We start from the raw sequence: 16,111 nt of genomic DNA, 5'->3' as shown, positions 1-16,111 counted from the left end.
CCCCCACCTTGAGCCACCACAGCATCACGACGCCCTTCACCTCTCTCTCTCTCTCTCCTTCTCCCTATCCCGCTGACTCGCACGCCAATCGCTTCTTCTTCTCTCCTCGCTCTCGTCGTGTCCGTCACGTCTCAGGCTTGTCTCCGGCCTTTCCGGGGACACGTCTTTTCCTCGACGCCACGTGTGTGCGCCTCACATACGTCTCTTCTCGACGCCACGTGCGCGCCTTATACGCACCCTTTTCTCGACCTGTATGTGACCTCTCTCTAGACCATGTCGACGAGCGCCGGTGCGCCACCTTCGACGGCTTCGACGGCTCAGAGAAGCCAGAGGGTCCTGGCTTGCGTCCTCTGTCAGCACCGCAAGATCAAATGTGACCGCAACACTCCCTGCTCCAACTGCCTCAAGGTTTGTGACATTCACTCCCAGACAGACGGTTCACGCCCGTGACCCCCCCCTCTTTCGTGCGCATCGTTTACCCCGGCTTGACTTGCTCATGTCATACCCCAGGCAAACGTCACCTGCACACCAAGCACCCCGGCACCTGCACGGAAGCGCAGACGTCCAAACCAGGACCTCCAGGAGCGCCTCGCCCGCTGCGAGGCCCTCCTGAAGCAGTATGCCGGCGGAGCCCCCCTGACCGCTTCCTCAACCGGTCCATCTTCCGCCCAGGGCTATGGTTCCGGTCCCACCCCCAGCCCGGCGCAGACGCCGATGACGGCGCACACTCCCGGACCATCGCCCGCGGAGCCTCACACCCACTGGCTGGACAGTAAATGTCGCGTATACGATGCCTTCTCGCCCGGCTCGTGTTTAGCTGAGCCGATGGGCAAACCGCCGGCCGGCAAGATGATTGAATCGGAAGGCGGTGCCCGCTTCGTGGACAACCGCCTGTGGACTAGCTTCTACGACGAGGTGCGTAGATAGCCTCTTCCCCTCCCCCCCCTTCCCTCCCTTCCCGACCCCTCTCTTCCCTCGTGGGTCGTCCAGGCCCAGGCCAAGTGTACTGACATGCGACCGTCCGCCTTTCCTGCCAACCTCAGCTCCAAGCTATGAGGCAGATTGTCGACACTGAAGACCCGGATGAGTCGAGCACCTTTGGCACCGAGGCCCCCACGCCTGACCACGCCAACGATCTCATCCTTCCTGGCTCCTCAACCCCCACATCTGTAGAGGATTTCTACCCGGACGCCGTCCACACCTTTCGCCTCTGGCAGATATTCCTCGAGCGCGTCAATCCTCTGACAAAGCTCATCCACGTGCCCACGCTGCAACCGTACATTGTCGAAGCCACGACGAACCCGGCCGGCGTGGCCCTCCAATACCAGGCCCTCCTATTCTCCATATATCTCATGGCCACCACCTCTCTGAACGAGACCGAGTGTGCCCAGGTCCTTAACATGCCCAGGGCCGAGGCCATCAAGAAGTTTACCGGCGCCACGAGAAATGCCCTTCTCCGTTTCGACTATCTGCGAAACTACGACATGGCTAGCTTGCAGGCCCTAGTCCTCTTTCTGGTAAGCATACACATGCAGCAACAGCACGGCCTCGTCAGAAGCTCTGCTCTACACCCTCGCGTTGCCCCCCCACCCCATTCCTCCCCCTTCTCCCCCACCCCTCTCCCCCCTCTCCCTCCATCCTCTACCTTTACCGACATGCTTGCTTACTCTACCTGCCCCCCTCCGACGCAGCTCTCTCTCCAGGGTCGGTATGACCGACACGCCGCCTGGGTCCTGAGCGGCACCGTTGTGCGCATAGCACAGAAGATGGGGTACCACCGCGACGGCGAGCTGCTCCACCTGACACCATTCGAGACAGAGATGCGCCGTAGACTGTGGTGGCAAATTCTATTTCAAGACACCAAGCTGGCCGTCGTATCTGGCCTGAGTCACAACTTCATGCGGGGGCCCTTTGACACAAAGCAGCCGCAGAATCTTAACGATGCCGATCTCCTTCCCGGCTCAACCGAGCCCGTCGTTTCCCGGGAGGGTCCCACCGAGATGTCATTCGTTCTCATGATCAATCGCGTAGGCACATTCATGGTTTCCGACAACTCGCGCTCGGGCTTCGAAGCTGCCATCGTGGCTCAGGGATCTGCCACGGAGGGTCAGGGAACCGACGCGCGGAGTTCCGAGGCTGAGGACACGGCGCTGCTCGACCATTTCCGGACCGTCGTCGACGAGCTGGACCACGACTTGCGCGAGATTGAGCGCAGATTTATCGACCCTACGGCCGGGGGTGTCCACGCTGCGGCCAAGACGCTTCGCATCATGCTCACGGAAAAGATGATGGGGATGCTGACGCCGGCGCGTGAGCAGCCTGAGTGGGGGACGGAGATCTTCACTCCCAAGGACAACTTCTTCAAGATTGTGCTGATGAACAATGAGCACAGCGTCGACAGCTACGAGGTCATGAACGAGCTGGGCTTCCTCTGGATCGTGCTGATGCATTTCCAGCTCGACGCCTTCTCTGTCCTCACCGGTCAACTGGTCCACCACCCCACAGGCTCCCTGTCGGACCGTGGGTGGAAGGTTGTCGAGAAGATCTATAAGTGGCAGCCCGAGCTGTACGACATGTCGGTCAAGGTGCATCTGGATCAGGCGCAGTTTACGCTCAAGGCGTGGAAGGCTCGCGAGCAGGCCTTTGCCAAGATGGGCCTAGCCACCGAGACTCCCCAGGCAATCATCAAGCTGCGCGAGTGTTTGCCGTCGTACGACTCGCGCTCGTCGACTGCTACGTCGGCCACGCCGCCACCTGTGACAACGCACATGGCGCCCCCTTCGACCGATTACGACCCGTTCCTCGGCGGACTCGACAACAATTCGTATGGTTGGGAAATGTGGGACATGATGCCTGGTGCCACGACCAATAACCAACTCTCGGCCGCATTCTTCGGCGGGTTCAATATGATGACCGAACCGGAATGATGGATGGGATCTGGTGGACGATGAGCACACACTAGTATCCAGACAGACTTGAATGGAGATGAAGAAACGATTGCTTGGAAACGGCGCAAAACTTGTCAGGGTCGGCATATAAAAGAGGGCAAGATGACTTGGTTGGGTTGAATTGAAAGGTCTTGTATAGTACACACCATCTCCTAGGAATACGGGCCCATGGGCTTCAAGAACACGGCGTTGGATACCCAACTCTCTCAAAAGGTTACTTGTTTCTTGCTTCTTCCCTACTTTAATTTTTCCGTTTATATAAATATATACAATAGGACTTGTAATAGTATAGCGATTGGGAAAGAACTCTAATATATTAGATATCACATAAAGAAGCTGGCTGCCACATATACAATACGTGAGATACCACATACAGGGGGTGGTGTTGTAGAGAAAGGTAAGATGCCCAATTCGTCGCATTAGGGAAAGCGTTGATGTCTCTGATTGGGGGAGGGAGGACCCTTGATGCCATAACCGGTCATACACCCACACTATAGTTCCTGCTTCTTCCCACACAACGGACGACACATGAGTCCCTGCATGGAGGGCGAAACAGATGAACGTCCATATACGATTGCCAAGATGAAATTGCCGAGACTCGAGAAGAAAGAAGAAAAAAAAAACAGAAGGGAGGAAAAGAAGGTGTAGATCTCAAAAATGAAACGACATCCAGACGGTAGAATAAACCAAATGTCGAGATTAACGACGGACCTTTTTTATTTTACTCTCCGAACAGTCTCCCGACCCAAGGGCCTGCCGAGCTGCAACCGTGTCCATGTTGACCCCCTAAAGGGTTGTCGACACGGTTCACTCGGCCGACGTTCGTGACTATCTGGAGAGAAAAAAAAGGAGGAGAAGAAAGCGGAGGAGATGATAAAAAAAAAAAACTTGAACTAAAGAGGAGTGGTGGTGGGGTGCTGAGTCATCAATTCAAGCACGTGCGGTCGGAACCGGGACTAGAAGGCACGTGACTGGTGACATGAGCAATTCCCAGGACACGATTGGACGGCGCCAACCGAGGTGCCGGGTTCCCATCCAAGGTCCCCATTTCGTCAACGTCTCTTGCTCAAACAATCCGCATCATCAACCCACACCTGGGAGAACTTGTGTGTCTGGAACAGCATACGACGTTGCGCAGTCACGTCTCTCTTTCCCTCTTCTCATTTTTCCTCTCTTCTATATCTCATTTTAGGCTCTTATTCTTCTGAAAGTCCGACTTCTTTTTCCCACAAGACACCATGCTTAACCAGAGGGTCGGCATCGCCGCCATGCGAGGTAAGTCACGGAACCCACCCCCCCCCCCCCCCTTCCAAGTGGGAAGGGTAAAACAGGCAGGCCATTGGGAAGGCGTGTGTTTGTGTGTCCCTGAATACTGACAATGTCGCCTTCCTTCATTTTTCGAAAAAAACCAGGCGCGGTAGCCAAGCCCTTCTCTGTGCAGAGTATCCCCAAGATGGCCATGGCCATGCGCATCCCTTCGCGGTAAGCAAGGATATACGACGGAACACTCGGGACTCGGGGAGTATGGGAGGAAAGGCAGTCGAGTCTCAACTGGCTAACTCGGTGGACTGGATCGGGATCGGGTCGGTTTCACAGACACCTCACGACGGAAAAGGCCACCCCGACCGAGGGCAACGAGATCCTGGCTAGGCAGCGCCTCAACCGCCCGGTCTCGCCCCACCTGGGCATCTACAAGCTCAACCAGACCTGGCTGGGCCACTCGGCCTGGACGCGCATCACCGGGTGCACCCTGTCGGGCGCCGCCTACGCCTACTTCGCCGCCTACCTCGTCTCCCCGCTGCTGGGATGGCACCTCGAGAGCGCCAGCGTGGCCGCCGCTTTCAGCGCCCTCCCCGTCGTCGTCGCCGGCGGCATCAAGCTCGCCCTCTCCTTCCCCTTCACCTACCACTTCATCAACGGCGTGCGCCACCTCATCTTCGACATCGGAAAGGGCTTCACCAAAAAGGAAATTGTCAGGGGTGAGATTGCCCTCTGGTCCTTGAGTCTAGTCGGAAGCCTGTTTCTTGCTTTCGGCCTGTAAAGGAAGATGATGATGGGAAGGGGAAACTTGGTTGGTCGGATCAGAGGCGGGGGAGGGGGGGAACAAAGATACAAAAAAAGAAAAAAGAGGGAAAAAAAGACTGTAATAACAGAGGATGATATCAGGGGAGTCCCAAAGTGTTGGACGTGCATCGGACTTGTCAAACACCACGCATACCGGGGTTTTTTTTTCATACAAATTATATATATGTTTTTCTTCTTTGTTTAATCCTTAGAGCTCGAATGCTATGATATCTCCTCTTTGTTTTTTGCCCTTGCATAACGCCAAAATCGCCATTCCACTCTCCCTTCTCCAGAGCAAATAAAATATTGTGGAAAAAAAAACCAAGGGGGGGAAAAAAAGAAAGAGAGAGAAACAAAATCAACCCAAATTACGTGCATCCAAAATAGTCATGATGAGTTTCCGATTGCCAGAACCAGCAACCTTGTTACCGATGGTAGGACCAATCCAAGCGACGAGGTCGGCCTTGTGCGATTCAGACAGCGTGCCGGTGCTCCCACCGTCCACGGCCATGGAGTTGCCGCCGTCGTGCTGACCGTCCTGGACGAGCTTGTCGACGTCGGCGAGGGAGGCCACGGCTTGGAGGATGGCCTGTACGAGCATCTCGTAGTCGATGGACGGAGCGGCCGACTTCTCCCTGAGCGGCTGGAGGATCTGCTCGTCAAACAGGCGCAGGCTGCGCAGGACGAGCACGCGGATAGCCTCAGGCCCGCCGGCCTCGAGGATGCCTAGGACGGCTCCGTACAGGACGGCCGGCGGCTTTGTCGGGTCGAGGAGGTACTTTAGGCAGGTGCGGGTGAGCTTGGGACGGAGCAGGGTGTTTGTGGAGGCGTATTTGCGGGCGATACGACCCACGAGAGAGGCGGCCAGCTGACGAAGCTCGTATTGCTCCTTGATGGTGCTAGAGTCAGAGTCATTGTTGTTGTTGTTGTTGTTGTTATTGTCGCTACTGAGGCTGCTGGTCCCATAGGAACTACCGAGCTTGCGGGCCATCAGACAAGTCAGGACGGGCGCAGACAGCGGACTGGCGTACGGGTCGAGGAAGAGCGTCTTGTTCTCGATGAGGGCGTGCGTCAGCTCCATCATCTGCTTGAGAGTGAAGGTGTCGTCGAGGTTGTGCGTCACGCGGTCCATGATGAAGTTGATGAAGTAGGGTATCAGCTGGTGCAGGCCCGGGTCGTCTCGCACGGAGCCCAGCGCCGCCTGCCGCAGACGCGCCACCTCCTCGTCCGGACTGTCGTCGAGGATGGCCGCCTGGATCTTGTCAAAGTACAGTATCAGTTCCTTGCTGACGATGTGCTTGACGGCAGGCTTGCCGCCCGCGCCTGCACCACCACCGCCGCCATCACCGCCGCCGCCGCCGGCACCACTCCCCGCCGCACCGCCTGCCGCCGTAGTTGCCACGTCATTGCCCGAGAGCGCCGACAGCGCGGGATTCGCCCCGGGACCCTTGGGCATGTAATCTTGGGATCGCGCCTCGGTCGTCGTCGGGTTCTGCGGTATAGACGGCTGCACGCCTTCGATGGCCAACCAGTGAGCTGCACACATAGAGCAACGCATACATTCGCATCGTCAGTCGAGTATTAACTATCACGAGAGAGAGAGAGAGAGAGAGAGAGAGAGAGAGAGAGAGAAAGTGAAGAAAATGAAACACCCCAGGGAGGTGAGGGCGGTAAACTTACCCGTCAGACTCATATCACGCGGCACCTTGGGAAGCGGTGCATTGATCAGCTTCTCAAAGTCCACCTCCTCATCCTCAATGTAGAAGAGGGGCTGCCCGGGGCCGAGGCTGGCCTCGCCGAACCGCAGAGGTCGAGTCGAGTCGTATCCGTACAGGGGCTCGGCGTCGAGCACCCTGAGGGCGAGCGACACGTCGTTGACAGTCATAGTGGTCCGCCGCGCCGCGCGCATCAGCCGCAGCGCCTCGATGATGACCTGGCCGATGCGGTACTCGACGTCCTGCGTCAGCGCCTTGAGCGCCTCCTCGTTCAGGGAGCCGATGCCCACCGACTCGGCTACATCCTTGATGTTTTCGGGGTTCCACAGGAGTCTGGGGTCTCCTCCGCTCGCCATGGTTGCAATGTCTTCTCCCTTGGAAAAATTGATGCGGCTTTTGGTCGATCGCTCATGAATCTGATGTGAGCGCCGTCTGATCTGCTTCCGACGGGGACGTGAAGTTGCCTTGGGCGGCCGCGAGTGACGCGAAAAGCTTGTGTGGGGCGGCTTCCGATCTTGAAAAGTAGAATACCCTATACTTACTTATCTTGGGCTCTTCTACTCCTCCGCCGGCTATCGTGTTTAACAATCCCTGATTGAGCCAGCCTGCTTCTATGTCAAAATGTAATCTGATTCTGGTGTGTTTAGAGTTTCAATATTATATATGGCTCAGTGAGCATTGATACTGCATGTTGAAAATAGATCATGTGATTGTACAGAGACATCAGTATATAATATTATATATCAACACTAGTCTAAATCATCTCACACCTCAACCAACTTCCCATTTACCTCATACCCACACATCGAAGGAAACATACGTATATATATATAAATATATATACACCCAAGACGAGCTGACAACTAAGGTGCTATAATACCACACACACATACTACTTCAAAACCGCTCACTTCTTGTCAGACATCCTTCTTACCCTTGGAACTCCCTTTCTTCTTCCCGTTGGGCACCTTCTTTCGATTCACCTCTGGGATCTGATACCCTCTTTCCCTCTGGGGCCTGTTCCTCTCCCAAAAGTCACTCGTATCCGTCACTAGTCCCCGTCGAGCGTCTCTCCAGTCATCAGACGGCCCATTGTTTCGGCCCCCCCCGCTGCCGCTGCCGGTACCCCCGCCTGCTCGCTGCCGCTGCCACTGGTCCTGCCTCTGCCGCTTCCGCCACCGGCTCAGCGCTGCATCGACGACAGGCTCGAGCGTGAGCTCGTACGCCCAATGGAGCCCATCGTACGCCGTGTCGCGGGACCAGAATATGAATCGTCGCGCCGTATCGCTGAAAGCTGCTATGAGAGAGATGACGATGAGGGCAAAGCTGGACGGGAGGGCGATCATCCCGATGACTTGTAGCGGCAGGGGACCGTTGTCGTCCCACTCGCGCGTGTTCATGCCGAAGAGGCTGGTGAAGAAGCTGAGTGGGAGGAAGATGATCGTAAAGACGGTGAAGATCATGACACTGCGGCCCTGCGAAGTGGCCAGGTCGGCGTGCAGCCGGCTGAGACGCACCTCGTCGACCTGGGCCTGGCGCTGCACCATCTGCAGCAGCTTGTCGTACTCTTCGCGTGTCATGCGCACGCGCTGCGTCATGTCTTCGGCCCTGCGCCGGTACTCGGCCACGCGGCTGATGGCCTCGGCTATGAAGCCCCGCCCGTGGACCGTCCGGTCTCGCAGCGCAGGGCTGCCGTACGCCGTCAGCATCGAGGACAGCACCACCTGCTGCCGCTCGAACAGCTCGAGAAGCACCTGGAGCTCGTCCTCGAGATCCCGGAGCTCCAGAAGCGCCGACGTGTTGTCACGGTTCTCCTTCTCGGCCCGTCGCCCTTCCTCCCTGTGCCGCCGTCGGATAGAGCTCTCCCTGTTCTCCACCGGTTCGTCGGCAGCTGCCTTGTCCTTGAAGCCTTCGACGCGGAACATCTTGAGGGAGAGCGTCAGCTTCTCTGTCAGGACGCTGATCGCCTCGCCAAAGATGCGGAACACCTCCAGATCCGGGTGCGATGTGCGGTCTAGGAGCACGCTGACGGCATGCAGTGCCGCGAGGGCTGCGAGGTCGAAGCTGTTTTCACACTGGCGGGCCATATCTATGTTGACTTCGTTGACGATGCTGTCCCGCAGGTCGGCCTGCTGGTACAGAGGACCCTCGATGGGGTCACTTTCTCTCTTGGGAAAGAATGAGATGAGCGTTTCTAACCCGGTATTATCCACATCAGCGTCTTCCTGTAGGAGATCAAGATAAGGGAGTCATCATCATTCGACGTACCGTAGTCCACGGCCCAGAGCCACAGCTGGTCAACCATGAGGACGTTTCCATTGCGTACGCCGTCTCTCGGTCCATCATTCTGCTCCTGTATCCTCTCCAGCTCGGCCAGCTCATCCCCCCAGCTCCCGTGACTCCCATTGGTCCCTACCCTGCTGTTGAGGGAGTAGGTGTAGACGTCGCCGTGGTACTGGCCGTAGCGACAGTCCCTCTCTTTCGTCAGCTTGTACAGCATCTGGTCGTCGTCCCTGCCGCGCGTGTCTCCAAGTGCCGGATACCCGAACTGGTCGAGGCTGCGGCGGCAGTTGACGGGCGGATCATAGCCCAGGTATTCCCATATGACCTGCAGCTCTATCGAGTCCGTCTTGGCCACGTCTTCCGGAACAGGGTGAGCACGGCCACTGGACAGACGCTGAAATATAAGCTCCCTTCGACGTATCAGGCGCTTGTAAGAGTCGAAGTGGAGGTAAGGTAGGAAGAGACACAGAGGGACGGCGGCAGGTTGCTGAGGGAATGGGGACTTGGGCGGTGATAGCGAGCGATTGAGCGGTGACACTGGTACGTTGATCAGTAGATTGCTCAACACTCTTCATAACCTTTTGGTTCGATGCAGGTGTGCATATACAGCGGGTGAGATGACATACATGCCCGTGGAGCTGTGAAATAGCATCCAGGTTTCGCATAGTAGGCATAATGCTGAGAGTGCCTCCCGCGTGTGTGCTTGGAAGCCCAAAAGTCGGGACCGTATAGAGCCGAGTAGTCTTCCTGATGCGCAGCTTCCAAGGTCTGTATGATTTTCTACCGACATGATACTCGTTAGAACCCGGCGACGGGAGCCAGTGTTGGGTTGACAAGCACTTACATTGACCCAGGTCGGATTATTGTAGGGCAGATGCACCCACACAAACTTGCGCTGGCTTGCGGACGGAGTAAAGGAAAGGGCGGGCTGACCGGCCAGCGCTGCAGTCCCATCCATCTGCTGCTGCGCATCACTGCTAGCGGTAATGGCATCGGGAAGCTGAGGGAGGGCCTCGATCTCGTCGTCATCGACCACGACGGAGCCGATATCGTGCTCGTCCCGCCACAGCCTCCTCCGGCTATGCGCATCCATCGTGCTATGGCTGCGCTGCTGGGAAAAGGGCGGGAAGTCACGGTACATGTACGGCGACGACAGGTCGCTGACAGACCGGCCGGTGGACAGGAACGAGCGTGTCCTCGTCGGAGGGGACAGCCTGTCGATGGCGAGGTCCTGATCAACCTCCGGACGGATGAGGGGCGATGGGCGGCGCAGAGGTGCAGAATAGCGCGTGGTAGCCGTCGTCGTGCGTGCGATCGTAGGCAGGGGAGGCGACGACAGGCGTCGAACGCGTGCGTTCTGCGCGGCCGGGGATCCAGTGACATTCACGGCACTGTGCGGGACGGACCTGGGGCTGTCGATGGGCCTGGTGACGGGCGACGTGGGAGGCGTGTCGGCCCTCCTGATGAGCTGGTTGGCTATTCCGAGGCCTTCCTTCTCCGACACCTGGCGTCTGATCATGTCCCTCTCCGCCTCGGTGAAAGGGGGGAATGTGCCGCCGGGACCGACAGAGCGGCCGAGAGGTTGACCGGCATTATCTGGGGAGGACACCTGCTCGACCTCTTGTAGGCGCTCCTCCAGACAGACGTCGGGCCCCTTTCGCAGGAACTCGGCCAGGGTCAGCTTGGTGGACCAGGCCCTGACGACGACGGACGAGGCACCGGCGGCAGTCGTGGTGGGATCCTCAAAGAAGCCCCTTACCTCTACGGACACGCGCTGCTCCAGGTCGAGGGACCAACGCGCCGGGACGTTGCCCGCGTCGGTGCGGAGCGTTGCATCGGCCCGATCGATGAGGAGGGATAGCTGGCGCAGAAACAGGCGCAGGGTGTGCATGTTCTGCCGGCCAAACGAGGCGACGTTGGCGTGGTCGCTCTGCAAGGGGAACACGCGCTCCTGCCGCATGCCGAGGATGGCAGACTTGATGGACGTCAGCGGAGCTGTGAAGTAGACGCCGCCGCCGCCCTGCCTCCTGCTCTTGCTCATCGTTACCTCGCCCGCAGCCACGGTGGAGGCACTCAGACGCGAGTCGATGGTCTCGTAGAAGGTCCACACGCGCATCTCGTGCGCAATCGACTTGAACTCGCTGTCCGCTAGCAGCAGCTGGGGGTGGCCTACGTCTAGGATACTCGTTATGGAGAGAGGAAGCGGCGCCGAAAGCTGGAGGGTGTTCTGGATGCTTGAGGCGAGGCCGGGCATGGCAAAATAGCTCGACCCCTGGTGTGGTGTGCCTGGAATGGAGAATGTATTAGTTGATGAAAGATGAGAAATACAGAAGATCAAAGTATGCAAAGGAGTTTACGAAGAAGAAGAAAAAAACCCACCAAAGAAGACGACGGCGTAGCAGTCACGAACAATGGACTCATGCCTAGCATCTCGACTCGCCTTGACGAGGGCCATCTTGACGACAATGCCACCGATGCTGTGAGCGATAAACACCAGGGGCCTCCTCTCAGTGCCCCCATCCCCTCCTCCTGAACCTTGACGCTCCCTCAGGGACGCAAGCTGCTCCAGCAGCTCCCCGGCCAGACCGTCCAGAGTGACGCCGTCCTCAAGCGGGGGGTGTTCGTACAGAAGGATGCGAGCGACGTCAGCTCCGCGCCGTATGCCCTGGCGCACCCACGAGGATGCCGACGCGGGCCTGTCGACCTCTGCGTCGCGCATCGACAGGGCGCCAAAGTATCGGCCCAGGAGCCCGTCGCGGTTCCAGCTACGCAGTGAGTCGGCACCGGGACATGGCACGGTGACTACGTCGACCGTCGTCTTGTCGTGGGTCCGGTCGCCGGCCGGGTCGATGGTGAAGCGCATCGGAGGTGGCTGCTGTTCAGCTTCATCATGTTGGGTGGACTCGTCATAGTCACTCCCGTCCTTTTCTTCCGCTCTCAGATCCAGAGGTATCTCGTCCGTTGGTTGTCGAAGAGTCTCATTTTGCAGAGGACTTGTACCGTGTCTCAAGCTGGAGAGTCTAGGCCTTATTGTGGTATTGTCGCCGTCGACGTCGCCGCCGCCGTCGTCGTTGTTGTTGTTGTTGCTGTTGTTGTTGTACGCATCAGCGCCGGGAGACATGGTGGACTTTTGGGTTCAGGGTAAGGATAGATCCTCCAAGAAGTCTGGCTCGATTCATCTCTTCTCCCTTTTTACTCATTCTTTCATCTCTTACTCCCATGAAGCTGTTATTATAATATTTTCTCTCCGCTTACCAATAAAATCACATTGCATCTATTGATCCGTCCTACATTATAGTGTCACTAGGCAGCAACCTCAAGATATACCTAGCAGCTTGTGACTCGTTCTCTCCATAGTAGACGGCGTGATGTAACAACTCACTCTGCCATCATTCCGCGGGATTGGCAGACGGAAATAGAACAATAAGAAATGGAGAAAAGAGTCATGTAAGGCTTTCCCGTGACGTTAGAAGACCCTCCCCCCACGTTACTCTATAGATATCTTATACCCCCTTCCAACGTGTGACGGGGATGTGAGACATGCAAGGCTACCGGGCGCGGGGCGCATGACTGATGCGGGTCATGTAGCATGTGACAAGCCAGATGCGACCCAGTCTGAGCCTCTCATCTCTCATGAACCATGTGAGGATTGCTTAGAGTATTGGGAAAAGAAAAAGTAAAGAGTATACATTCATGTATGCATCATGCTTGCAGTACAAGGGAGAGAACGCCACAGCTTCATTCGTTCTTCAGAGTCCGCACGATGCGCGACCAACATGTTAGCATCGATAGTATTATTTGGTAGGAATACATATACAGTCACCATCCCGAATAAGTATAAGAAGAGAACGGGAGGGAAAGGAAGAGAAGAAAAAAATAGGGCGAAGAAAGATCCTCGCCTTATTCGTCTCCGCCCTCCACGAGGCTGTAATTCTCGATCGCGTGACAGCTCAAGATGGCCTCGACGTACCGCCTATTCTCCACGGTACATGCCAGTGATGGTCGAATGACAAAGACGCCTCCCTGTCCCATGGAGAATGACTTGCCGTCCATCCTGAGCTCGACCTTGCCCGATATGACCTCACAATAGCGGAGTCTCCCCCTGTCGGCTGGCCATCTATGCATCGCGCCGGGCGGCATATGAACCCTGTTGATGCTCACATCGTCGGCAATGCTGATGGGTTGTGTACCCGTGAGATATGACGTAGAAAAGGCGATTGCTAGGTCACATCTTGTCAGCTTTTTTTTACCACCCACCCCCCCCCCCCTCTCTCTCTCTATATGGGTATGTGTGTGTGTGTCTGATCCGGTGTGTGTCTGAGAGAGAAACCAAAAGAGACAGCACGAGAGAACGGATAGAATACAGACAGAACTTACTTTGCCTTCCCTTGCTATCCATGACTTTACCGGGAGCAAACTCCCAGTCCTCCATCACAGTCATACCGTCATTCTTATTCTCCGGCCGAGAGGAGGGAGCATCAGCCATTGACACATCAGCGCTCTTCTGGACGCTCGTGCGCAGCCTAGGAACAGGAGAAGAAGAAACAGCAGCAGAAGCATCAGCAGTAGCAGCAGCAGCAGCAGTGACAACAGCAGCAGCATCGTGACCGGCACGAGCAGACTCCAGCGCGACCCCTCCAGATGGGCTGCTGCTGGTGCCGCCGCCAGGATTTCTATCCTCGACCCTGGGAGCGGCGACGACCTTTGGGGAGACGACAGCCCTGGAGGTCCCAGTAGAAGGCGACGAGGGGTACCGGGCTCCGGGCGCTGGGTGAGCCCAGTCGCACGGGTTAGACTTGCGAAGGAGCTGGGCCCAGTACCTGCACCCGACGCACGTGGCAACCTTTGAGAACTGCAGCTTGGCAGGCGGAGGCATCTCCGGGGGCGGGCGGATGCATGGTCTCGAGAGGCGGAGTGAGTTCTTGGCCGTCCCGGTCACCGCCACGTCGATGTGGTGGCATCTCTCCGACGGCGACGACACCTCTTCGCCTACAATGTAGGCCAGGGAGCAGGAGTAGAGCTGGGGTTCCAGCACGCGGCCCCCGTGGTATGCAAGCCACGCCTCCGGCAGTTCGCGGCGGATGGGCAGAAGGGCCATGTATTTCACGTCCTCTCTGAAGATAGTGGACTGTGAGCTGCTCAGGAAGCTGTGCAGGTACCTCAAGGCATCGCCGCGTCCCGGGTCCGTGCTTGCGGCGGTGGTGGCGGTGGCGGCGATGGGTGTGGGCCTCGACGGGGAGGCGGCAGAAGGAAGAGGGCGAGGAGCAGAAGCAGGAGAAGGGGCGGGGGGCGGGGGAAGTGGTGCCGGCTGCAGCGGGACCGGCGGAGATGAGTTGAGCGGAAGAGGATTCTTCGATACGATAACACCGGGGAGGCTCTTCCACGTGTCGTGCGTGTACGGGCCGATGCGAGACAGCGTGCCGTCACCGTTGTCGTTGAATGTGACCTTGCAGTGACAGGAGCGGAAGTGACCGCCTAGCGTCTTGATATTGGATATTTGCTTCTGGCAATCACGCACGGGACAGATGTACGGTGCTATGTCGCTGTTGACAAGCTTGTAGCCCGTGGGGATGAGGGCTCCGCGGGCCGACGTGAGACGCCCGTCAACATCTACATGTCAGACAGAATGAAGACCGACAAGTCAGCTTCCCACCTCTCCATTTCGTTTCGCCGTTTGCGTATCGTGGACTTGCTTGCGTACCTATCAGTTCATTATAGCTGCGGTTCTCCGTCATCGTCAGCACAGGCATCGACTTCCCATCTGCATTGACCACGCTGCCCTTGTATGTCGCTATGTAGGCGAGTCCGAGTGTTGTGGATCTAACGGGTTTCACGTCTCCGTGTGCATCGTCGCCCGACTGCTGCCTTTCCACGACCTGCTTGGGCGGCGTCTGATCCGATTGCCCCAGGCTGACCTTTTCACCATTCGCGTCCGTGGCCTGGGTGCTGGACGTACACACGACGATGCTTTCGAGTTCGACCCGTGGTTGGCTCATCTTAGATGGCGGCTCCGCAGAAGACGACGAATCCCTGTTGATCTCGGCAAAGGACCGCTTGTGAGACCGCGCCTTGGACGGCTGCAGCTCCCCCGCCGCTTGATAGATCTTTCGCTGTCGTTCGAGATCAGCAGCTACGGGATACGAACCCGGTCAGTCACCTCTCTTCTTCCATTATTCTTCCACTTTTTTTTGTGCTGTCTTGGGTAGTTTCCGAAACTCACCAGACCACGTGGGATGATTCGAAGGTCCAGTAGCTGAGGGCCTTAGCGGTTGCGGCTCGGGTGGTCCGTTCTCCAGGATATCAGACACGCCTTCGTCCTTCTCCGACCCCGAGCCAGATTCGCTGCCGTCGTCACCATCGTCCGATTCATTGTATTCCAAGTCGTCCGAGGAGCGACCCACCCTATGTAGGCCACTTTCACTCTCCGTCTGACTCTTGGCTTCAGCCTGACTGTTGGTCGTAGACGGGGTCTGGCCATTCGCCCCAGTCGACTGCTTCACCTCACTCTGCCTACTCATCTCGCTCCTCTTCCTTGCCTCCTCCCACTTGGCCTGCAATGCTTTGATGCGCGCACTATCCGCCAGACTATTCTTTGATATTGACGCCATGACCGACGGCTTCACCGCAGGCTGCTGCGATGCCGGTGATGTCACCGGCGACGCCCTGACCGGCGATGCTGTCGCCGATGGACTGTTGGTATGCTGCGGGTCTACCAACGGAGAGCCCACCTTTTTGTTTGGGTTACTAGCCATAAAGGGGGCAGTCCATGGCGTTATGCTGGTCCGTCTGGCTGTTTGTTTGGGTTTGTCGGGCTTTGGAGCCTCTACCAGATTCTTCAGGCTGTCCATCATCACTGACACATCGCGATCAAAAAGCTTGCTCCTGTCTTCTTTGCCCTCTTTCTCCCTCCTGCCCCCTGGCACGGATCTAGCTAGCTAGTACCGTGAATGGACGTCGTTGGGGTGGGGCGCATGCGATCTATGCGCGGGAGGGCACGCGACGTTCGACACAGCCTGGCGATGTATTCCCAAACGTTCAAGAGACGACTCTCGGGACACTGGTATCTGCGTCCTGAGGTCTTTGTGTGTTGCGTGAATGAAC

At 57.3% G+C, this 16,111-nt stretch overlaps 5 protein-coding genes across 5 annotated transcripts; 2 read left to right on the top strand and 3 right to left on the bottom strand.

Moving 5' to 3' along the window:
* Positions 1–273: 273 nt before the first annotated feature.
* On the top strand, positions 274–2,927 carry GMORB2_2665 (Fungal trans; the record flags this gene model as incomplete). Its single annotated transcript, XM_035464644.1, has 3 exons — positions 274–408; positions 511–915; positions 1,044–2,927. 3 exons carry the CDS (start codon positions 274–276, stop codon positions 2,925–2,927), a joined length of 2,424 nt encoding a protein of 807 aa, XP_035319314.1.
* Positions 2,928–4,326: 1,399 nt separating this feature from the next.
* GMORB2_2664 (succinate dehydrogenase (ubiquinone) cytochrome b560 subunit) lies at positions 4,327–4,989 on the top strand (the record flags this gene model as incomplete). Its single annotated transcript, XM_035464643.1, has 2 exons — positions 4,327–4,430; positions 4,545–4,989. 2 exons carry the CDS (start codon positions 4,327–4,329, stop codon positions 4,987–4,989), a joined length of 549 nt encoding a protein of 182 aa, XP_035319313.1.
* On the bottom strand, positions 4,504–7,083 carry GMORB2_2663 (transcription initiation factor TFIID subunit 6; the record flags this gene model as incomplete). Its single annotated transcript, XM_035464642.1, has 3 exons — positions 4,504–4,946; positions 5,385–6,548; positions 6,693–7,083. The coding sequence occupies 3 exons, from the start codon at positions 7,081–7,083 to the stop codon at positions 4,504–4,506; spliced, it is 1,998 nt and encodes a 665-aa protein (XP_035319312.1).
* A 561-nt stretch (positions 7,084–7,644) lies between these two features.
* On the bottom strand, positions 7,645–12,131 carry GMORB2_2662 (putative serine esterase (DUF676); the record flags this gene model as incomplete). Its single annotated transcript, XM_035464641.1, has 5 exons — positions 7,645–8,948; positions 8,996–9,547; positions 9,637–9,757; positions 9,855–11,296; positions 11,390–12,131. 5 exons carry the CDS (start codon positions 12,129–12,131, stop codon positions 7,645–7,647), a joined length of 4,161 nt encoding a protein of 1,386 aa, XP_035319311.1.
* Positions 12,132–12,910: 779 nt separating this feature from the next.
* GMORB2_2661 (putative serine esterase (DUF676)) lies at positions 12,911–15,762 on the bottom strand (the record flags this gene model as incomplete). The annotated part of the gene is made up of 4 exons (XM_035464640.1): positions 12,911–13,230; positions 13,388–14,620; positions 14,712–15,140; positions 15,231–15,762. The coding sequence occupies 4 exons, from the start codon at positions 15,760–15,762 to the stop codon at positions 12,911–12,913; spliced, it is 2,514 nt and encodes an 837-aa protein (XP_035319310.1).
* Between the last annotated feature and the right edge of the window lie 349 nt (positions 15,763–16,111).

The sequence above is a fragment of the Geosmithia morbida genome (assembly GCF_012550715.1).
Source record: "Geosmithia morbida isolate 1262 chromosome Unknown scaffold_14, whole genome shotgun sequence".
NCBI classification, from domain to species: Eukaryota; Fungi; Ascomycota; class Sordariomycetes; order Hypocreales; family Bionectriaceae; genus Geosmithia; species Geosmithia morbida.
This window is presented reverse-complemented; position numbering and strand designations above follow the sequence as displayed.